Source organism: Tenrec ecaudatus, chromosome 18 (assembly GCF_050624435.1).
Source record: "Tenrec ecaudatus isolate mTenEca1 chromosome 18, mTenEca1.hap1, whole genome shotgun sequence".
Taxonomy (NCBI): Eukaryota; Metazoa; Chordata; class Mammalia; order Afrosoricida; family Tenrecidae; genus Tenrec; species Tenrec ecaudatus.
This window is the reverse complement of record NC_134547.1, coordinates 22,064,965-22,086,982: the sequence shown is the minus strand read 5'-3', so window position 1 is coordinate 22,086,982 and position 22,018 is coordinate 22,064,965. Positions and strand designations below refer to the sequence as shown.

Below are 22,018 nucleotides of genomic sequence, written 5' to 3'. Positions count from 1 at the left end.
TCACTGCCCGGTTAACGTCCTAGCTCCTCCACTAACCTGCTGTGGGCCCTTGGGTCAGGGCCTTGCCTCCCCGGGTCTCGCAAGTGCTGTATGAACATTGCATGATCACGTTCCTTCGCAGAGAAATACCTCCAACCACCACCACGTACAAAGACCCTGCCCTTACTGGTCAGGTTTTCAGGTCTGGAGGAAGGGTGGACAAGACAACCTGGGGTGGGGGCCCTCCTGCCCGCCCCTCGTTTTCTGTCCTTGCGTCTCCTTCGAGCCTCTCTGTCTGCGTGCCTCCCATCCGTCTCCGTGGACGTCTGTCCCCCGTGTCTATCTCCTTCCCGTCGTCGTGGTCCTGGTCATCGCTGCCTCCCGCCTCTCCATCAATGCAAGCGACTCCCAGGATCTCCGCCCCCGCGCCTGGTTGGGGGTAACAGGCGCATGCGCAGTAGCCGCCTCTCCCTCGCCACCCCCATCTCCTCCAGGCGTCGGGGCCTCGTCCCCTTCTCTCTGTCTCCCTCTCCTCCCGCATCGCACCCCTGGAGCCCCGTGGTTCCCACGGACTGCCCAGTCTCGGCTCTGCCCTGCAGCCCCGGCTGCCAGAGGTAAGGTGCGGCGCCCAGCATCGCACGGAGAAGGGGAGGGGCGAAGCATCCTGCATCTGAGATAAACAAACCGGGGAGCGGGCGGAGAAGAATGGGGGGCTGGGCCCACATACCCGGGCCTCCGGTGGGGAGTGGGAGCCCACGACGGGAGCCCCTTGGGGTGCTCTGGATGCACGGCTGGGGGGCAGATGCCCGGGGGAGGGGTGGGGGGCGGAGCTTCTGGGAGCTGAGACCCCGGAGCTCCGGGACTGCCTTCTCTAGTCCGTCTCTGCCGCCAGGGTTTGCCTGCAGGCCGCCCCAGCTGGACCCCCGCCCCGCCAGGGGCCACGCAAGACCATGACGAAGACTGATCCTGCCCCCATGGTCCCACCGCCCCGAGAAGAGGAGGAAGAGGAGGAGGAGGAGGAGGAGGAGGAGGAAGAAGAGACCGTCCCGGAGATCCCCAGCCCCACCCAGGAGCGCAGGCAGAAGCCGGTGGTGCACCCCTCGGCGCCCGCCCCGCTCCCCAAGGATTACGGTAACCGTTCTCCACACCCATGAATCTGGCCTGGAGCCCTGCGTGTCAGGGAGGCCGGACTGGGGGTGATGGAGGAAGGCTTCTGGGGCCGGGAAGGGTGAACGCCCTTCATGAATTCACCTACTGGGGCGTGGGGGGCTGGAATTGGGATAACTAATCTTTGAGTCATGACAGGGCATTCGATCTTATAGTCATGCAGCAAACAGTAGTTGAAAGCCAGCTGTGACGTCCAGCTCTGGGCCAGGAGCAGGGGCCATAACATGGCGACAGAGGGACCCCGTTTTTGTCCTTCTGAGAACTCATAGGCTTTCATAACACACAGACACAAATAAACATAAAAAGATCAATCTTTAATTACAAGGCGCGAGGAGTCTCATGTTTACCAAGAACAGGAGTCTGGAGGGTAGTTTTTCTTCTTCTTTTAATTAGGACATGGTCTCCCTGAGGCAGTAACATTTGAAGAGGGTCTGAGGCTGAACTGGGAGGTAGCCTGGGTAAAGGTGAGGGAGCAAGGGGATTTCAGGAGCCGGAGCCCTGGAGCAAGGGCCCTGAGGTGGGAGGGCGTGGGAGGTGGAAAATGTCCAATCATGCTGTGTTTACCGAGTACCACTTTGTGAAAAGCTTTCTGCTGGGTGATGGGCATTGTTTCATCGTGAGTGCGTGATCCCGGCAGGATCCCTGCTTTCAGGAGAGAAGGCGAGACGGAGGAGAAGCAGGTGAACAGAAACAGCAGCTGCGTTTGGATGGGGCGAGCTGAGAAAGAAAGGAAAGGTGTACACAGGCTTGCACACGGTTGGTGGGCAGCTGCTGGAGACCCCGTGCTCCGGCCTGGCCACTCTGAGGAGGTGGTGCGTTCACGGAGACCTAGATACACTGGTAACAGCTCCCTCTGGCTACTGAGTAGAGAGAGCCCTAGAACGCAACCAGAGTTGGGTACAGGAGGAAGTTTTAGAAGACCTTGGCTAAGGGTTTCCAATCATGGCGAGGCTCGGAGAGGAAGCACCTGCCAGGGTGGGGCAGGGAAGATGCCATCTGTGGACACTTTACCCAACAGAGGTGGCTGAAAGAGTCCACACATTGATGTCAGTCTGATGGAGAGAAATGAGAAAAATATTTCAGGAGCTCAGGATGGGGGAATCCACCCCCAGGAAACTGGAAAATCTTCCACTGGATGTGACTGAGGTCTGTGGTCCAATGGGAAGAAGGTCTAGGCTCGGGCATCCCTCTTCCCATCCAAGGATTTTTGTTTGAAGAGCAAAAAGGGTTTGATCACCGTGTGAAGGAATCTGGAAGTGTGGCTTAGGACATGGGGAGGGCTACGGTCATGTGTCCGTTTGTACGACGCCACAGTAGAAATTGAGCCAGTCTAACAGACCTAAAGGCCCTCTCTGCTGGGGAATGGGAGTCCCTTGCCGTTAGCCAGGACCCAGGGCTGGGGGCCAGAGGCCCACGGGGACCTGGGAACTTCTAGACATTGGAGATGAGGCAGTGAAGAGGGCAGAAAAGAAACATGGTGTTCACATTTGAATGAGGGAGTAAAGTACGGAAGGAGAAAGTGGGAGAGAAAGGGGGAGTGGGGGGAGGAAGAGAGGAAGGGACAAAGGGGTGAGGAGTCAACCAGTTAGATTAAGCAGAGCTGTGCGAAGGTGGGTGAGCAAAGGCCTGCCCAGCCTTGTGAAGACCTGGAGGAAGATCCCACGGCTCCTCGTGCAGTGGGGGTTAGCGAGGGCAGAGGCTGGCCAGCGTGGAACTTGCTCGGCACATCGGAGGGACAGAGGGCCCGGTGAGGCAGGAGGGGAGTGCTTGTGGTGGGCCGGTGCGCGCTGGGAAGGACGCTCCTTTGTATTCTGAGTGCAGTGGACTCCCCGAGGCAGATGGTGGCATGAGTTGGGTTTTACAGGGAGCACGTGGACTGATCCCTGGGCACCCTGCCTACCTGGCACGCCCCTGAGCTCTGTGATCCAGCTGTCACCCGTCCTCACTTAGCACCCCCTGTGCCCCTGCCGCACGCCGCAGAGAGCAACCACACCCATCCCTGCTCCCACCCGTCTGGTCTGGTCTCTCCAGGGGAGAGGGCAGCCCCTCTGGGTGCGGCTTTCACTGGCCACGGGCTGGATCCTGCTCACAAGGACATTTTCTGTGGACTGCCAAGAATCTAGAAAACCGGGAGGCTTTTCTGGAAAGCCAAGATGTCTGGCATTGTCAGGTTTCCTTTATCGCTTCGGACCAACGGGGCCCACACTCTGAGAGGGCAGCGGTGGGCCCGAGCTGTGGCAGCTCCCTTTGGTATTCAGAATCCGGGCTCCTTGTTGCGGTCTGTGTCGAGGGGTGGGGCCTGCTCTCCGGGGATTGTCTGGCCCTCCTGCTCTTCATGACACATGTGAAGATGTGTCCAGCTATGTATGTGAAGCGCCCCGATGCTCAAACCTTATCCCTGCCACGCACCTGGCCCCAGGGGCCACCCTGTGTAAGAAGGCACCAAAGGCAAAACCCTCCAGCCCCCTTGCCTCAGGATGGTCAACTTTCCGGAAGTGACTTTTGGCTCTCGTCACCCCAGCCTTCACCTTCTTCGACCCCAACGACCCGGCGTGCCAGGAGATTCTGTTTGACCCCCAGACCACCGTCCCCGAGCTGTTCGCCATTGTGCGCCAGTGGGTGCCCCAAGTCCAGCACAAGATTGATGTCATTGGCAATGAGGTAAGAGCCCTGGGCAAGCCCAGGAGGGTAGGGGAGGGCCCCCCAAGTGTCTGGCTAACCCTGTGTCTCCTGGAACGCCCAGATTCTGCGTCGTGGCTGCCACGTGAATGACCGGGATGGGCTAACAGACATGACGCTGCTCCATTACGCCTGCAAGGCGGGGGCCCATGGAGTTGGTGAGGGCCCCCATTCCCAGATCCCCACTCCTCTGACCCAACACCCTGCAAACCCACATCCTAAATTCCCATTCGGAACCTGCGCCCCCAGAATGCCACCCCCGAGGCCTGGGCCCTCCCCATATTCTGGGGCCCAAGTTCTGAGCGAGGGGCCTCCAGTTGACCCGGAGGACCATCACACAGGGGACCCCGCGGCGGCCGTGCGCCTGTCACAGCAGCTGCTGGCGCTGGGAGCCGACGTGACCCTGCGCAGCCGCTGGACTAACATGAACGCCCTTCACTACGCGGCCTATTTCGACGTGCCGGACCTGGTGCGCGTGCTCCTCAAGGGGGCCAGGCCACGAGGTGGGGCGCCCCGGAGGGAGAAGGGCTGATGGAGCGGAGGGGCACGCAGCACGGGAGCAGGCAGGATGGGGGGGGGGGTTGTGAAGGAGGCAGGGCAAGGGCTGATGGGCAGAACTGAAGCCTGGTGGGGGGGGGGGCTGAGGGGGGGCACCGCGCCACCACGTGCCTCAGGGGTCGCCCGGCTAGGGGAACAGCAGAGAAGGGGAGGGGGAGGTGGGGCCCTGGGGTGGGTGGGGCGCTGCATCCCCAGCGTCATTGCTTAGCCCTTCTGTTGCCTCCCACCCAGTGGTGAACTCCACGTGCAGCGACTTCAACCATGGCTCAGCCTTGCACATCGCCGCCTCCAACCTGTGCCTGGGCGCCGCCAAGTGTCTGCTGGAGCATGGTGCCAACCCCGCACTTAGGGTACTGCGTCCTGGCCTTGCCCCGTTGCCCGTAGCAAGGTTCAACCGAGGGGTGGGGGGTGGAGGGGAGAGGGCCGCCCAGGATGGTCCCTTAAAGCTCGCTGTGCTAACATCCCTGTAGAACAGATTTTACAGAGGGCAAAGAGAGGTCAAGGGACTTGCCCAGAATTCATCGAGAAATAGGAATTTGACTCCGATCCAGGTACCACAAAGCTCATCTCCCTGACCAATCAGCCTGTGTTCCAGGCCTGGGCATTTTGTAGTGACATGCTGTTCCCCCAGAGCCCTTATTACCCAGAGGCCCAGAGCTTGACCCCTGACCCTGTAGCACACCAGCCCACGCTCAGAACTTGTTTCTCCAGTGATACCATTTTTGCCTTGGAGTCTGGGGGCGTGGCCTCCCTGAGGGCCTGACCTGCTGCGTGAGATGTGTCCCCCCAATTCCCTAATAGATTCCCTGCTGTCTGTCCCACCCTCAGTTCCCGGACACACATCCCCAGTCAAGGGCTCAAGTATGCACTCCTCCAGGGATGTGGTCTGGACCTCCGTGACTGGTCCCTTTTGATTCCCACAGTGGCCACCTTGTCTCCTCTCAGCTTCCTCCCAGATGCCAGCTCTCTAGGCAGAGCTGGGCCTCCCTGGAGGTACTGCCTGTGGGATTCAGTCTCCAACCTTTTCTCTTCCCACGGGCCCCAGAACCGGAAGGGACAGGTCCCGGCCGAGGTGGTCCCAGATCCGATGGATATGTCCCTGGACAAGGCAGAAGCAGCGCTGGTGGCCAAGGAGCTGCGGACCCTGCTGGAGGAGGCCGTGCCGCTGTCCTGTGCCCTCCCCAAGGTTACGCTGCCCAACTACGACAATGTCCCGGGCAACCTCATGCTCAGTGCACTGGGCCTGCGCCTGGGGGACCGCGTGCTGCTCGATGGCCAGAAGGTCAGTGCCTGAGGGACAGGGTGGGGGGTGGGTGGGGAGGATTCACCCCCCTCACCCCTCAGAGCTGGGTTCCTTTTCGTCTGCCCTCCCACCACCATCCCTCATCTCCGTGGCGCTGGGAGTGCCCGGACTGGTCATGGCAAGGAGCACCTCTGGGCACCTGGCTCTTGGCATGGCCCCTCCTCCAGTCCCAGAGTGTGGGGACGTATAGGTTGGAAGGATGGATGAGGGTGGGATGGAGCACCCACCCACGTTAAAGATGAGGCGTGAACCAGGGGAAGGGAAGGAGAGAGGGGTCTCAGGTAGGCATGAGGCAGGTGCCATAGCCTTGAAGTCAGAGAGATCTTATTCTAATGGTCGTTCACTTACCTGGTGTCCCCCGGGCTATGCCAGACCCAGCCCTGCTCCCCTGGAGCTCCCTTACTACAGGGAGGCCATGTTTAAGGTCACCCCTGGTGGTAGAGAGGTTTTAGGCAGGCTGATCCACAAGGCCCTTTCTGAGGAGGAGATTTCCAGACAAAACAGGGAGGAGCTCACTCTACAAGATTAAGGAGGCCGAGGAAACCACAGGCCCCAGCGCCCACAGGTGGGGAAGGGCAGTGGGATGGAGGGGAGTCTATCAGTGGGGGAGAGTTGGAGAGGTTGCCAAGGGCTGGATCACACCAGACCTGCAGGCCACCAAGAGGACTTTGGATTTTGTTTCCGATTCAAGAGCCCTCCAGGTGTAGCCCAATCTCAGAAGCTTCCCTTCCATGATCTAACCAAATCCACGTGATCTCATACTGAGAAGAGACTGGGGACTTGCCCCATTTTACAACCCAGGAGACGGCCGCAGGCTCCGAGAGGCAAAACCCTTTCTGGAAGACCTGCGATGGCAGTCGCCGCCCTGCAGAGACACAGCATGGCACAGTGGCTACTGGCCCAGGCCCGGGGTCTTGTCCATGTAAATCTCTGTTTTGCCACAAGACCCAGGCTCCGTGGTCTCACCTCTCTGGGTGGGAGTTTTCTGGTCGGCAGAGTGAGGATGATGAGAGGACTGGGTGAGACTTAAATGAGTTCAGACGTTTACACCCTTTAAACGTGGTGAGGATGGATCTGTGATGCCCTGATCATTCGGGGGTCGCACCGTGTCTGTTGTCATGCCTTGCTGGATTGGATAGGGAAGGTCTGTCACCATCTGATTTCTGGCGGTTGCTCATTCTCGGCCCGTTTCACAGCGGAGGACATTCAGAGGGGTCGACTCCTGGAAGCAGCAAGCTGACATAGGAACCCCAGGCCCCTCACCATACCGCATGTCTGCCAGTCCACTCTGCGCCCCAGCCCCTTCCCCCTGCCAAGCCATGTCCTCCTTTGCCTCCCCAGAGGGGCACCCTGCGGTTCTGCGGGACCACGGAGTTCGCCAGCGGCCAGTGGGTGGGCGTGGAGCTGGATGAACCCGAGGGCAAGAATGATGGCAGTGTTGGGGGTGTCCGGTACTTCATCTGCCCCCCCAAGCAGGGTCAGTTCCAGTAGGGGCCCAAGGGATGTGGGCGAGGCTGGGGGGCCCTCCCAGCAGCTCTGGCGCTGGGAGTTGGGAGGGGGTGGCGGGATAGAGGGCGGAGGCACAGTGGATAGAAGCTTGGACAACTACAAGCCAGGCTCTCCACCCGCACCCCCCAGGTCTCTTTGCTTCTGTGTCCAAGATCTCCAAAGCAGTGGATGCACTGCCCTCATCCGTCACCTCCACACCCCGGACTCCCCGGATGGACTTCTCCCGTGTCACTGGCAAAGGCCGTCGGGAGCACAAAGGTCAGCGAGGGAAGCTCTAGAGGGTGGGGAGATGTGGGGAGGTACACTCTTGGGGGGCAGTCTGTGGCGACCCCAGTTTCTGTGACTTGGATTGAGGTCCTGACATCCTGTGTTGCTGTTTCTCCTTCGGCCACTAGCCCCCGCTCACTGCTTAGAAGGGCCTGCAGGTTCCCGGCCCGGCCTCCAGTGACTTCATTTCCCTCCAGGCCCAAAGGCCTGTAGGTTTCCTGATCCTTGTAACTTGATTGGCCCTCCTCTGGCTCAAACCCTCCTTTATTTTAAAAAGGATGATTTCTGGGTTCCTGAACTCTGTCTATGGTTCCATTTCTCCATCTGCCCGTAAAAGCAGCTCCAAGAGAGGTGTTGGGGCTCTCTGGTCCCGTGACTCATTTTCCCCGTGCTTAAAGCTGCCCTGCAGCAGTCTGGGGATGGAATTTTCTAGCACCAGGGATTCAGCTTCCAGATAAGCCCAGAGCATCCCCGTCCTGGGGAAGTCTCGGTGTTCCATGGATGGCAGTTTTCTGGGTGGCATGGGGTCTCCAGGGCTGGTGTCTGGAGGCCCCCTCCCACCCCACGCCTCCTGCACCTCTAGGCAAGAAGAAGTCACCATCATCCCCTTCTCTGGGCAGCCTGCAGCAGCGAGAGGGAGCCAAGGCCGAGGTTGGGGACCAGGTCCTCGTTGCAGGCCAGAAGCAGGGCATTGTGCGCTTCTACGGGAAGACAGACTTTGCCCCAGGTGAGGGCGGGGCTCCAGGCTGGGGGGTCAGGCAGAGCCAGGGGACCTCCTGACACCCCCTTGCTTCAGGTTACTGGTACGGCATTGAGCTGGAACAGCCCACCGGCAAGCACGACGGCTCTGTCTTCGGTGTCCGATACTTCACCTGTCCCCCGAGGCATGGGGTCTTTGCACCAGCATCACGCATTCAGAGGTGAGCCCGGACGCTGGCCCTCGACCCAGGGTACCGCCAGAGCCCAGATAGATGCCTCCCTGCCCTCAGCTCTCTGCTCCCGGGCAGACCTCGCCTCTTGGTTACCTGACTCCCCTCCCTCTGTTTTCCCCAGGATTGGTGGATCCACTGACGCCCCCGGGGACAGTGTCATAGCCAAAAAAGTGCATCAAGTGACAAGTGAGTTGGGATCTAGGGTGTGGGGAGAGTGTAGGTCTGAGGGTGGGAAGGAGGGCCGTGGGTTCTCAGGTGTATGCTGGGAGCAGATTTGGAAACCTATGGTCCAGGAAAATGACACAGGGTCCCAAGTGAGCGGGTGCTGTGAGGGGTAGGCTTGGGCAGGCATGGGGCGGGTATTGGGAACATGGGCTAATATTAATGCAGGAAATATTATATCATGAGGTACAGGTGGGTATTAGGAAGGTGCAGTCCAGGTGGGTCTTGTGGACACGTGTAATTACTGAAGACATAGGGTTCCGTGGGTATTGGGGACACAGATGGGTATTAATGACATGGGGTCTGGGTAGGGACTTCCATTGAGTCGATTCCGGCTCATAGCAAGCCTATAAAACAGAACTGCCCCCGTGGGTTTCTGTAGCTGTAACTTTACGGGAGTAGAAAACCTTGTCTTTCTCCCTCAGGGTGGCTGGTGGTTTTGAGCTGCTGACCTTGTGGTTAGCAGTCCAATGCATAACCACTATGCCCCCAGGGCTCCCAATTGGGAACAAGGGGCTGGTATTGTTGAAATGGAGTCAGTGTGGCATGGGGCGCATGGGTACGTCCGGGTAAGAACTTGGGGCGTGAACATGTTACTAACAAGGCCGGGGATGGTGGTACCGATGCGGGAATGTGGGGCTTTAGTGTGTCTAAGTGAGAAGGAACCAGAGGGGTGTTGCAGACCAGAACCTGAGGGGCTGAGTAGGCCTAGGTGGCTCTGAGGGACCCATAGGTCTGAGCCAGCAGGTCCAAGGAGGCGATATGGTATGCCATCGACCGTCCATTCACCTAAGACCCTGCCCTCCCCTCCTCTCTAGTGACGCAGCCCAAACGAACCTTCACAGCAGTCCGTACCCCAAAGGACATCACATCAGAGAACTCCATCTCCAGGTGTGTGGCCGCCTCCTGGCCTCCTCTTCTGTTGTTTAGAAAGAGGCAGCCACAAGATTGTGGCCACCAAGTTGCAGTTGCTAGGCTCCGTGACCTGGAGCTCAGGAGTGAGGTTGGGGAAGTTTGCCACGGAGGTAAGTTCACCCAGAAACCGTCTCCATACGATAGGGTCCCACCTGTGGAATTCCAGTGCCTTCGGCTTTTTAGGGGCAGGTAGAGGAAGCCAAGGGGAAGCCCTTTCTCTCCTTCCCTCACCAGCCTGAGAAGGCATAACCACCGAGGGAAGAGACAGTCCCAGGTGAAACCCCAGGTCCTCAGGGTTGCCGGCGGGTGCGGGACCCAGGCATCCCCGTCCTCAGTCTCAGGTCTGCTTCTGCTTCTTCATTCCAGGTTGCTCTTCTGTTGCTGGTTCCCCTGGATGCTGAGGGCAGAGATGCAGTCTTAGAAGACCTGCTCACGTGACAGGGGGACACAAAGCCCCCTTCTGGCATCTCCTGAGACAAGGAGCCCCCCAGTCACCCTGAGATAGAGATTCCTACCCCCCAGTAACATCCAGAATAGAGACCCTCCCATTAGCCAACCCTCAATCATGGAGGTCCCATTATTAACAGATTCCCTCATATTAACTCCCCCTCCCAAAGACAGACCCCCATGTCACCCAGAAAGAGATTCCCCGAATATAGCACCTTCAAGCTAGTCCCCACCCCTACCCCTTACAGCAGGTCCCCCACACCTCCACATAACAGATTTTCACAATCCCCCAACTGGCAGTGACTCCCACACAAAAAAAAGGGCGCGTTCCTCAGTCACTCATTATTGTGCCCGAACACCCTCCCTTTGACAAAGACCTCTCCAAGTCCCCTTGAAACAAATGTAGGTCACACCTCCAGGGTAATGGCCTTTGTGTCACTCCCCCATTTAACCTAAGCAACTTGAGATGTGGCCCCAAGGTCACCCCTAAACCCTCATATCCCAACCTTTCAATCAGAGACCCATTAACAGTTCATCCCGCCCCCCACCAAAGAAGAGACTCATATTAACCCACCTACTGTCAACCCCAATTTACAGACACCAAAACAGTCCTGCAAGTGCTAATTACAGGACCCTCAAGTCTTCCTACCCTCTGACCCCTCAAGAAAACCCCAGTGCCTTGTAAGAAGCCCACCCCACATGGCCCACAGACCCTGTGCTGGCCAGGAATCCAGAAAAGTCTCTATTTTTAAACTAATGACTTCCCCTCTTTGGGGAAAACCCCCAAATTTGAAGGCCCCATTCTGGGCTTCTGGGGATCCTGAACCCCAGAAAATACATGCCCCAAACTCCCCTGTGCTCCTCAGTCCTACAGTCCCAAGAAGATTCCAAGGCCCGGTTCCCCAAACCATTGAATCCCCCAATTCCCAGGGATTCCCAAATTTAAAAATCTAATTCCAAGACCCCCATATTGGAAGTCCTTAGGCTTCAAGGTGGAGGAGACTGCTGTCTAGGGCATGCATTCCAGCTTCCCAGGGCACCTCAGTCCCTATTCGGAGGTTCCAGAAGACCCCAGACAGCAGAACCCCCAATTCCTGGAAACAAGAATTCCACTGACGAGTCCATGAATCACAAGACACTAGAATTCCAAGAGCCCTAACCCCAAGGGTACCCCAATCCCTAAAGCCTCTGTCTCCAGCACATGGATGACTTCAAGGCCCTGAGAGGGTCCCACTGTCTGGAGCCCCTGTTTCTATCTGTATCCTGGCCACAGGCGCAAGTCACCAAATCTGAGTCCCCAGAGGACCCCACAGCACCTGGACCAGACTAACTACATGAGGGAGAACCTGAAGACCCCGGGGGTCCTGGGTGGACCTGGGGCCCTAACCACCAAGGACAGCTCATGACTGCCCCTTCACTGCATGTCCCCCAAACTCAGCATGATCCCTGCCCCCCACAATAAAGATATTTCTATGGCTGCTCGGTGTCGGGTCAGTGGGAACTTAGGGCCTCTTGCCTCAGTATCCTTAAGGAGTTATAGTGGCGTAGTGCTTATGAGGTGGTTCCCTACTGACAACGTCGGCGGTTCGAAACCACCAGCCACTTCTCTGGAGTTCTACCCTGTTCTATGGGGTCGCTGTAAGTCAGAATCAATGACTGAGTTCTTGTTACGGACCCTTTCTGCAAATACCATCGACTGCGAAAAGGACAAACTGATTTGTCTTAGAGGCCAGGATGGTGAGACTGTCTTACAAGCTTTGGACTGGTCGGGCAGGACCACTCCCTGGAGGACAGAGTGTAACGAAAAAGAGATGGATCGGGCTGCAACAATGGGATCGGGCAGTGTTCCGTTCTGTTGGGCACAAGGTCGCACCACAATGGCACATAACATAGGGTCGCCGGATCAGTGACACAGAACACCAATCCTTGCTGAGGGATGATCGATCGAGGGAGGAAGTTCTTCCCGTCGCTTCCCTGGGGGGCATGGGTACCAAATGGCTTAGCCTGAGCCAAGTCTCCTGGGGCGGCCTCGCTGCCCCGCCTACCTAGGCTCGCGAGGGGGCGTGGACTCCCATCTGGAGCTCTGATTGGCCAGTGCGAGCAGGCAGCGCAGCCTATCCCTAAGCGAAGGTGGAGGGGCGGGCGCACACTTCAGTGAGCGCGCTGATTGGACAGGATGTGAACCCGTACGGCTCGGAGTGTCTCCATTGGTCTGAGGTTGCTTACGTCAACAACGCGGGGCGGAAACGGCTGGGAAGGGATGAGGAGGAGGGCTGCTGAATTTGGAAATTGCGAGGGGCGGTGGTGGACGGTCAGTGTCGGAGGTTGCTAGGGGTGGAGGTGGAGGTCCGAGGGAGCTGAGAGTGGGGATACAGGGTAGCTCAAGGTGGGAGGTCTTCAAGGACTCAGTTGGGGTTCAGGGAGGGGAGAGCACTTGAGAGCCGTCAGACTCGGGGCTAGAGATCCTGCACCCAGGGGAGGGACGTCTGAGGAGGCAGAGATCAGCGACACAGGGGGGCTCCGAATGGGGATTCTGAAGAAGCTTGGGGCCCGTGGGGCATGAGTGTGGGTAACAGAGCCCGCGTGTATGTCTGAGGATGAGGCTCCCAAGGGGGGCTGAAAGGTGTTCTGGGGGCTGTGTGTGCGCAGCGCTCTTGAGAAGGACGCTCTGTGTGGCGGGCAGAGGAGCGTCTGGGTGTGGGGCTCATTATGTCTGGGCAGGCCCACCGGAGGGTCGTTAAGTTACAGAGACCTCGGGTGTTAGAGACCAAGGAAGTTTGCCCCTGGATGGGGCGCAAGGCTGGGTTGTGGCCGGAGGTTGGGAAGCTCAGTGACTTCAGCGTGTCCTCCCGTCCCTCCCTCCCCCCCATCCCCTACAGGACTGGGTGCGTGAAGTTGGTGCCCATGGAGGAGCAGGACGCCAGGGTCCCAGCCCTGGAACCGTTCAGGGTGGAGCAGGTTGTCAGATTGGGGGGTGCAGAGGATGAAGGTGGGGATGGGGCAGGTGTGGGAGGTGACACAGACAGGCTGCCTCCTGGCTTTGTGGGCAGGGATTGCCCCTCCTCCCAATCCGTGCTTACCCCCAGGATTCAACCCCCTCCTTTCTTAATGGACATTGGCCCCCATGTCAGGCTCCAGTCCAGTCCTTGTGGGGTTGTCCTGAGCCCCAGCCCAGAGGGAGAGCCTGTGCCAGCAGTGGCAGGACGCTGGTGTCGGTTGAAGGGTCACACCTTCAAGGGGGGGTCTCTTTGTCACAGGCACCACCTGTAATCTACTATGTCCCTGACTTCATCTCCAAGGAAGAGGAGGAGTATTTGCTGCGACAGGTGACCCCAACGCCCTCTTGTTCTGTTTGCCCCCTCTGTCCTGATCCCTCACCTACCCCTTCCCCAGCCTCTGGGTGAGAGTCTTTAAGGCTGGAATGAAGACCTGGCAGGCGTGACAGTGCCATGCAGCATCCGTCCCCCATCGTCTCTGGTCCTCTCTCGGGAGCTGCTGGATCCTGTCAGAAAGAGCGTTTCCCAGGAGGCCTAGAGAAACCAAACGGAGCCTTGAAAGGAGGTGGTTATTGTGGAGCTCAGACGCCTGTAATAGGATAACCCAAGATAGCCCCCAAATTTAAGGCTTATTGAGATGATTGGCCAAGCGTAGCCCCCAAGGGTGCAGAACAAGAGGATGACGGGCTCATGCTCCTTGTGCTGGATTAGCCCAAACCTGCCCTTTCAGAGGGAACTTAAAACCAGACTCAGCCGGCCAGTCGATGCTGACTCAGCGACCCTCTAGGACAGGCCAGAGCTGTCCCTGTGGGTTTCCCAGACTGTAACACTTTGCGAGAGTAGAAAGCCTCATCCTTCTACAGAGAGGAGCTGATGTTTGTTTGTTTTGCAATTGATGGTTTTGAACTGCTGTCCTTGCAAGTAGCAGCCCAACATGGACCCGCAAGCCAACAGGGCTCCTTATTTTAGGGAAAAGCCGAGTTAGCTCAGGACAGCCCCTTGAGATTGGGGAGTGCCGAACTTCCAGTGTTCCGGTTTCTAGGCTGAGTCAGAATGGGATGGAGGAAGCTTCCCTGTGCAGAAAGAATTCAGGATGGGCCCCGAGTTCTAGGAACAAGGGTGCCAAGCACAAGGCTGAGATAACCCAATCCATATGCGTAAGATTCGCTGTGGGGATTTATAAAGCTCAGCATATCTGCAGCTCATTGAAACCCCACATCCTTAGCAATGAGGTTACCGAGCACAGAGTTCTCTGTGCTGGGATATCTCAGTGTGACATGAGCTCCAGGAACCCGTTCACTACAGAGTACAGACTCTTGGGGTGTGGTTTCCCAGGACTGAAGAATTTCCACTATCTCAGAATTCTTCAGAGTTTCAGGCCAGCCGTGCAGTCCAGAATTGAGGGAGATTGTGGACGAGGATATGTCTTGGCCGGAGATAGTCCCTTGCAGCCCTGCAGGCAGTATCTTGGCCGGGAAGGGCTCTCAGAGTGCACACACTCTTCACTGCACTGAGATAGCCCTCTTCAGCATGCCCCCTCCCCCAGACAATAAGGAACAAGAAGCTTCTGGAATTCAGATTGCTGAGATCATCCAGGAATGAAGCAATTACAGAGTGCAGGCTGACGTTGGGCTGAAGGCACCTGGACAGCCTCTACCATTAGCTCTGAGTAGATTCAGACCACAACGGCACAACCCTAGTTTCTTTGGAGTCTTGGTGGCGTAGTGTAACCCTTTGGGCAGCTAACTTCAAAGTCAGCAGTTCAAAACCACCAGCCTCACCTCCGGAGAAAAACGGGGTTTTCTATGCCTGTAAAAAGTTACAATCTCAGAAACGCACAGGGACAGTTCTGCCCTGTCCTGTCAGGCCTGGACTCAACGGAGTGAGTTTGGGTTTGGGTTTTTTTCCTTTATCTCAGCAGACCAAGGCAGGCATTAGAGTCAGTCCTCCGGAGGGGAGAAGGCAAACAGCACACTCCCTCAGAGAACAACACACACAAACTCCCTGCCATCGAGTTGATTCTGGTGCATCGTGACTTTACTGGAGTAGGAAAGCTCGTCTTCCACCCGGGGCCCCACCAGGTTTCTAATGGCTGGCCTTGTGGATCGCAGCCTGACTTGTAACCCCCTCGCCACCGCGGCTCCCTTCATCCCAGACACCAGCAGGCCCTGTTTGCACCCCAGGAAAAGGCTTCCATATTGGCCTGAGTGGTAGAATCAGGAAGGGGTGATCCTGAAAAAGGACTGACAGCCCTTCTGTTTCCCAGGTCTCCAATGCCCCCAAGCCAAAGTGGACCCAGCTGTCTGGGCGGAAGTTGCAGAACTGGGGTAAGTGGCCCTGGCTGGGATATTGGAATGTGAACTGGGGGCTGGGGTCAGATGGCTTCAAGATAGTGGGTGTCCCCAAGAGGTCAGGAAATTTCTAGAAGGTCAGTGGAAGGCCTGAGGGGTGAAGATTTCTGGAAGAGCTGGGGATGTCTCAGAGAGTCAGGAGTCTGGGGAAATCAGAAAGCTGTAAGGGAGGGACGGAGGAGCTCAGATGCTTCCAACCACTGGGCATCACTACAGGGGTCTTGGGTGCACTCAAGACTGCACTGCCTTCAGGTGGGCTCCCCCATCCCCGGGGGATGGTTCCTGAGCGGCTGCCTCCATGGCTCCAGCGCTACGTGGATAAGGTGTCCGACCTCAACCTTTTTGGGGGTCTCCCAGCCAACCACGTCCTTGTGAATCAGTATCTGCCTGGGGAGGGCATCATGGTAAGTACCCCAACCTCACCCTAACCCAATCCACATGGCAACTGCACCCCCACCCCTGATATCTGTGTACGTCCCCCCACATCCATCACCCCCATATACTGATCAGACATTCATCTTCCTAACTTTGGCTTGGGAACCCCCCTCCGTCTTAGAGGATATGTGTGGGGGAAGGGGGGGCGCGTGGCCTCCTGCCCTGCCAGCCTTGGTGCCCACTCCCCAGCCCCATGAAGACGGACCATTGTACTACCCGACCATCAGCACCATCAGTCTGGGCTCACACACTGTGCTGGATCTCTACCAGCCGCGGCAGGCAGAGGGTGACGACGCCCTGGAGCAGGTGGGTTCTGAGCCACTGCCCCAACTCGGGGGTGGGGGGGTGGGGGCACTCTCCCAAGATGCTCGAGTCCTTCTCCAGCAACATTCAAATACCTCCTGCCCCCTCAGAGGGTGCATGTATGTCCCCCAACCTGTCTGCTTGTGAAACACCTCCACAGATGTCCCAGTGCCCCCACTTGCTGGGTGATTGTCCCCAACACCCCACATATCTCCTGCCCCTAGCCTGAGGCCCCCCCATGGGTGCTCTCGTGGTAGATTCTAGCATCCCCTCTGCCACGTGGACTCTGCCCACCGCACAGAGCCCCCCAACACTTAACAGCCTCCCTGCCGCCAGTCTAAGATGAAGGACAGCCTCAGTTCCTCTTAGGCACCAAGATTTGCTGCTTAGGGGACCCCTTGCCAAGTCCCCCCTTTGTAGGGGGTCACCCCTGATGGCAGCTTCTGACCTCCTATGGGGTGAGGTGCTTCTACACCCTGTGTTCATAGAAACTCCTCTGAGCACCCTGGCCTGTCTGCCTCCCCCACCCCCCCAGGCCTCACTCACGTCTCTCCCCTCATCTCCAATTACCAACAATGCCTGCTTTCTTGGGGGCTGCTGACCCACAGAGATGGCTGCTGTAACTCAGTCCCCATGCCCCCTTTCCCTGACCCCGGACTTGGACCTGCTGATTTTTGCACCCTCTGGAACCAAGCTGGCCCCTAACCCGGAAGATAACAGACATCTCCCTACCCTCACCGTTGGGGCCCTGGCTGACCGGCAATTCGCTTGGCAGCCCAGGCCCCCACCCAGGCCCACCACCTCTCTGCTGCTGGAACCTCGCAGCCTGCTGGTGCTCCGAGGATCAGCCTACACCTGCCTGCTGCATGGCATTGCCGCCACCCATGTGGACGTGCTGGATGGCGCCTCCCTGCCGCCCAACTCACCCGCCTGCCCGTTGGCACAGCCTGGAGCCCTCCTGACGCGTGGCACCCGTGTCTCACTGACCATCCGCCGGGTACCCCGCGTGCTGCGCACCAGCCTACTGCTCAGCAAGTGACCTCGTGGACCCTCCAGGGACCCCTGTGCGCCTGCCCACGTGGCCTCTGAGCCCAGGGGCACGGCGTTATCTCATTTCCAAGTAACTGTGGGTAGATGAAGACCTTACTCCCAATAAACCAAAGCTATCTTTTTTACTGAGTATGAGAATTTTGGGGTTGGGGGCCAGGTAGAGGGGTGCTGCTGCATCTCGGACCACCAATGGATGGGCTAGATCCTGGGGGGAGGGGAGAGTTATAGTCAGAACCTTCAGCAGGATGGAGTGGTTGGGGAGCCTGGCAAGGAAGGAGTTAAGTGGAGCTGCTGTCACCTGAGCTAGGTATCAGATTACCTGGGTCCAGGTTCCACTCGGATGGGGTGGAGGCCCTGTGTGTGCAGGCTTCTCTGAGGGCCTCAGGCCTAGGTAAGCTCCACTGAGAAGGTCTTGGGGGCTGTCTGTGACTAGTGAGAGAGAGCTCTTACTGGGGTGTTCTTCCCCTGACTGCTCCTGGACCCCCAGCTGTGGCCCTGTCCCAACCTTCAGACCCCGCACCTCCTTCAGAGCCCCTCCCCAGGAGCACATAGGGGACCAGACATTGAGGAGTGTGCTACCTGCTCTGAGTCTGAAGAGGAGGGAATTGTGGGGGGCTGGGGCTTTGGAACTGAGGGTGTCCCAAGAGGGTGGGGGCAAGGGCCTAGGGGTGGGGAGGGATGGAGGAAGGAGCGTTGAGACCCACTCAGAGGTCCATCAAATGCCCCCTACTTCCCAGGCCGGGGCAGGCCCAGGAACGGGGGGAGCACTCCTTGGACCCTCTTGAGCACTTCCAGAGTAGGCTGAGAGGCACTGACCCTGCCACCAGCCCCCCCAGAATGCCAACGCTCTCGTCCCATGAGGACCCAGCCTGGGGCAGATACTGTGAGGTGAGCTGAGGTGACACAGGCCTCTTGGGTCAGCCCCCACTTCCTCTTTGCCCACCCCACCTCCACTGCCCAGAATGTCACCTTTACAGCAGGGAAGAGGTGATGGTTCTGGAAAGAAGCCAGGCATCTGTTGGGGAGGGACACTGAGGGACTCTGGGAAACGGCTCTTTACCAGCCGGGATAGAAGTATTTCAGTATTTCACCAAATGGGAGAGAAGCATTTCAACATTGGCTCCATCACTCTCTCCCTGTCTAAGCCCCCAGACCCGGTATCTCCAAGTTTCTGGGAGCCTTGCGCTTAGAGACCTTCAGCTAGAGTCTCTAGGTCTGGCTCCGCTGGAAGGGACCTGAGGCAGGAACTGCCCAGCCCTGGTGCAGACCCAGAGATGGACTCCGATGGGGAGAAAACCCCAGAAGCAGGATGCCTGCAGACGTGGGCTGGCCGTTGAGGTCTTAGCTCGCTGGCCCAGTCTTGGCCCCTGTACTCCCTAGTTCTTCATCTATGGCCCCCAGGTAGGAGAGGCACTGCAGGACCTTTGTTTGTTTGGGCTATGCTTGCGCTGCAGGTTGTGAATTGAGGCCAGGGGTCTTGGCCATCCACTCAGAGTGGGTGGATCCAGCTGCAGATGGGCTGATGGCAGGTCAGGATCTGGGAAGGTGGCCAGGGCCCCAGGGGATGGAGCTGAGGTCTTTGGGGTGGGAAATTAAGGGACTCCCCATGTTCCAAGTCTTTGGATAAAAGAGAGGATGTTAGCCGAGAGCTCTGCTCCTGGGCCCTCAGTGTACGTGCCTATGGCAGACCTACATGGGCAGCTGAGTGTGTGGGTGCACTGCTGGTGCCCAGGGAGGGGCTGGCATAGCCAAATGGGCTCTGGGCCAGGCGTCTGTGGAGCAGGTCCCGAAGGCCTTGGGGGCCAAGATGGTATCAGTTACAGCCTCACGTGCCCCTGACTCATAGTCCCTGGCCTGGGCCTCAATCCCCCAAATCCCCATAACCTCTGTCCTCCGATCCAGGTGCTGGAGGAAGCGAACAGGCTGGAGCAGGACTTGGAGGCCGAAGGGGACTCGGATGGGCCAGGCCCTGGTGGCCTTCCCACCCTGGCGGAACTGGAGTGGGACCCAGCGGGGGACTTAGGGAACCTTAGGCCCTTGGGCCAAAAGGCACCTCGCACACCCGGGGCCCCCTGTGAGCTGTGTGGCCACAGGAGCCCTGAGGGCAGGGGATTAGCCTTGGAGGTGAGAAGTGGGGAGTGCTGCCCATTGGGCACCCACAGGGCACCTCTGTGTGTCTCCTGGCAGGGCCCTTCCCCTTTAAGGCGTCTCGCACCCCCGCCTGGTCTTTTGGTGTCTCTCTTTGACTTGGTGTCTCAGTGCTTTCCCTCCTTCCTCCCTCCTTCCCTCCCCATGCTCGGCTTTGTCTTTTGCGTTCCTCCCGCTCACACTTTCTCTGTCTATATCGTACCCCCTTTTCCTACACTCTCCCCATCCCTTACCCCACTACGCTATCCACCTGGCACTTGGAATGTTCCATATTCGCTCCCATCTCAAAGCCCCCAGGGCAACCCTAGCCCCCTCTCCTCTCATGCCGTGGGCCCTGCTCCAAGGTCATGTCCTCAGAGCCCTGTCCTGGCCCCCAGACACTGTCCCTCTTTGGCCTCTGGCTGTTTTCTTGAACCACGTCTTGATATAATACAGCTGTTCATTCATCTAGGGCAGTGGTTCTCAACCTTTCACAGGGATCGCCGATTTATCACAGTAGCGAGATTACAGTGATGAAGTAGGAACGAGAATAATTTTATGGTTGGTGGTGGGGGGTCACCACAACATGAGGAACTATACGAAAGGGTCACGGCATTAGGAAGGTTGAGAACCACTGCTCTAGGGTCTCTCTCTGGTTAACATGTAAGCTCCAGGGAGCCTTCAGTGACATCACCTGTTTCTACCCCTGTTGTGGCCCCAGCTCCTAGAACAGTGTCTGCCTTGGAACCAACCCTCATAAATTATTTGCTGAAGAATAAATAACATTTCTTTTCTCTCCATTTCATGGTCTCTGCCCCTCTCTCCTGAGAATTCTTTCAGCCCCAGAACCTCATCCCTATGACCTGCCCCGCTCTGAAGCCCTCCCCAGCCTCATGCCTCTCTGTTGCTGCTTCACCAACACTCCCAAACCTCCTTCTCCTCCCAGGATGCGCTCATGTTGGGCCTCAGCCACCGAAAACACTTAGCAGGTCACCGAAGACGCTCCCTGATCCTGAAGTCTCAGGTGAGCTGGTCCCCAGCCAGGTAGAGCTCTCTGAAATCCTGATGGCAAGTGGCAGAAAACCAACCCAAAGTGATTTTCTCTCTCCCTCACACACACACACAGCAGGGGGGGGCGGATTTTTTCTTCTTCTTCTTCATGTAACTGTGAAGTCCGGGGAACCCTGGTGGCATAGAGGTTATGTGTTGGGCTACCAACCACAAAGTCAGCTGTTCAAAGCCACCAGTGGCTCTGTGGGAGAAAGCTGAGGCTTTCTCCTCCCATCAAGAGTTACACTCTTCAGAAACCCATGGGGACAGTTCTGCCCTGCCCTATAGGGTCCTCGTGAGTCAGCATCAGCTGGATGGCAGTGAGTTTGTTTGCTTGCAAGGGTCAGAAGTCAGCTAGAGGGCAAGCCTCCCTCCCAGCACCAGCTCCCCAAGGTGCTTCCCTTCCCAGAAAACAACAAATCTTTGTAGCTACAAGCGCCCTGCCCACAGGCCCACCCTCCCCAAGGGAAGAACAGTGCCAAGCACCTTGGCAGCAGCTAAAGTCCAAAGGCTGACTCCCAGGGCTCCGCACCCAGCCTTAGCCACGTGGCCGGGCTGGTGACATCCTCTGATTGGCCAGATCCAATCCTGAGGGTGGGAGCGATAGAGTCAGCTGCACCCACTGAGTCCGAAGGGCTGGCTGCTCCCCTCCCCAAATGGAGCCCTGGCACCAGGAAGAGATTGAAATTCTCGCAGCCTTGGAGACCTGGATATGTTCAAGGGAAGGAAGGCGTGCCAGCAGAGGGGGAAGACAGCCCAGCCGGGCATGTCCAAACCCAACCCACTGCCCTTGAGGCCATTCCAACTCCAAGGGACCCTGGAGGGCAGAGTCAAACTTCTTCAGATTTCTGAGATGAACTCTATGGGAGTAGATAGCCTAATTTTTTTTCCTCCCATGGTGGTTTTGAACCACTGACCTTGTAGTGAGCAACTCGACGCTTAACCTATGAAACTACTGGGCTCCTCTGGTAGCGAGGGAGATCCCATATGAAGTGTTTCTCCCTGCATCCAGCTGCCGGCTGCTGTCTACCCGCTGGTAAAGAAGAGGCAGGCGCCTCCGGATGTGATATTGGAGGTGGAGTCTGGGTGAGATGCCTTGGAGGTGAACTTGGGGCTGGAGGGTTCTGGGGCAGCCCACCTACCCACCTCACACTGTATTTCCCTTTGCAGTGCACCTGCCCGGACAGCCCGGTGGCCTCTGATCCTCCTCTTCCTCGTCTGTCTTCTGGTGGGGGCCACGTTGCTCTGGCCCAGGTCAGGGGACCTCTGCTGCCCTCCCACCTGGCTCGCCTGGACGCCCTACCTGGTGCTCAGCTATGTCAATGGTCCCCCCCCAACCTGAGTCCACAATTCACCCCGACATAGCCAATAAATTGTGATAGTCTAATGGCGTGTGAGGATATTGGGAACTTGAGGATCCAGAATTTAGGATAAGGCCGCCTAAGTCTAGTGAGCCCCCTTCCTGTGTATACTTCCCTGTCCTGTCCCCCACTTCCCTCATCTATCTCCACGGACCCCTTGGCGTTGAGCACAGAACACAGAACTTGGGAATCAACGGGTCTTAGTTTGTGTTCCCACAAAACCTGAGGCAAAATTCAAAGGCGTGTTTTTTGTTTGTGAGGGGATCCTAGGATGATTGATGGGGGAGGGAGGGAAAGAAACAGGGAAGGGGGAAGCCAGGACTGGGTGGGGTGGGGTGGGGGTTCTGGAATACTGAGGAGACTGTGG

The 22,018-nt window shown here is 57.8% G+C and overlaps 3 protein-coding genes across 9 annotated transcripts; all 3 read left to right on the top strand.

The window, feature by feature from the left end:
- Positions 1-434: 434 nt before the first annotated feature.
- CLIP3 (CAP-Gly domain containing linker protein 3) lies at positions 435-11,456 on the top strand. Its single transcript, XM_075538057.1, has 14 exons — positions 435-593; positions 872-1,110; positions 3,668-3,807; positions 3,890-3,983; positions 4,167-4,328; positions 4,615-4,733; positions 5,429-5,665; positions 7,028-7,163; positions 7,325-7,453; positions 8,046-8,189; positions 8,259-8,382; positions 8,516-8,580; positions 9,435-9,507; positions 9,898-11,456. The coding sequence occupies exons 2-14, from the start codon at positions 930-932 to the stop codon at positions 9,950-9,952; spliced, it is 1,659 nt and encodes a 552-aa protein (XP_075394172.1). The 5' UTR covers positions 435-593; positions 872-929; the 3' UTR covers positions 9,953-11,456.
- A 762-nt stretch (positions 11,457-12,218) lies between these two features.
- On the top strand, positions 12,219-17,238 carry ALKBH6 (alkB homolog 6). Of its 7 annotated transcripts, none has more exons than XM_075537283.1 (7): positions 12,219-12,289; positions 12,858-12,936; positions 13,236-13,304; positions 15,241-15,301; positions 15,542-15,729; positions 15,950-16,066; positions 16,839-17,238. In XM_075537283.1, exons 2-7 carry the CDS (start codon positions 12,883-12,885, stop codon positions 17,100-17,102), a joined length of 753 nt encoding a protein of 250 aa, XP_075393398.1. In that variant the 5' UTR covers positions 12,219-12,289; positions 12,858-12,882; the 3' UTR covers positions 17,103-17,238. The 7 variants fall into 7 exon arrangements, with proteins under 7 accessions (XP_075393398.1, XP_075393399.1, XP_075393401.1 ...); XM_075537286.1 differs by lacking the exon at positions 13,236-13,304 and adding an exon at positions 13,372-13,539 and having other exon boundaries at positions 12,273-12,289; positions 15,578-15,729; XM_075537288.1 differs by lacking the exon at positions 13,236-13,304 and adding an exon at positions 13,372-13,539 and having other exon boundaries at positions 12,273-12,289.
- Positions 17,239-17,822: 584 nt separating this feature from the next.
- Positions 17,823-21,670, top strand: SYNE4 (spectrin repeat containing nuclear envelope family member 4). The gene is made up of 5 exons (XM_075536533.1): positions 17,823-18,001; positions 19,016-19,237; positions 20,187-20,264; positions 21,303-21,376; positions 21,461-21,670. The coding sequence occupies exons 1-5, from the start codon at positions 17,951-17,953 to the stop codon at positions 21,630-21,632; spliced, it is 597 nt and encodes a 198-aa protein (XP_075392648.1). The 5' UTR covers positions 17,823-17,950; the 3' UTR covers positions 21,633-21,670.
- Positions 21,671-22,018: the final 348 nt, after the last annotated feature.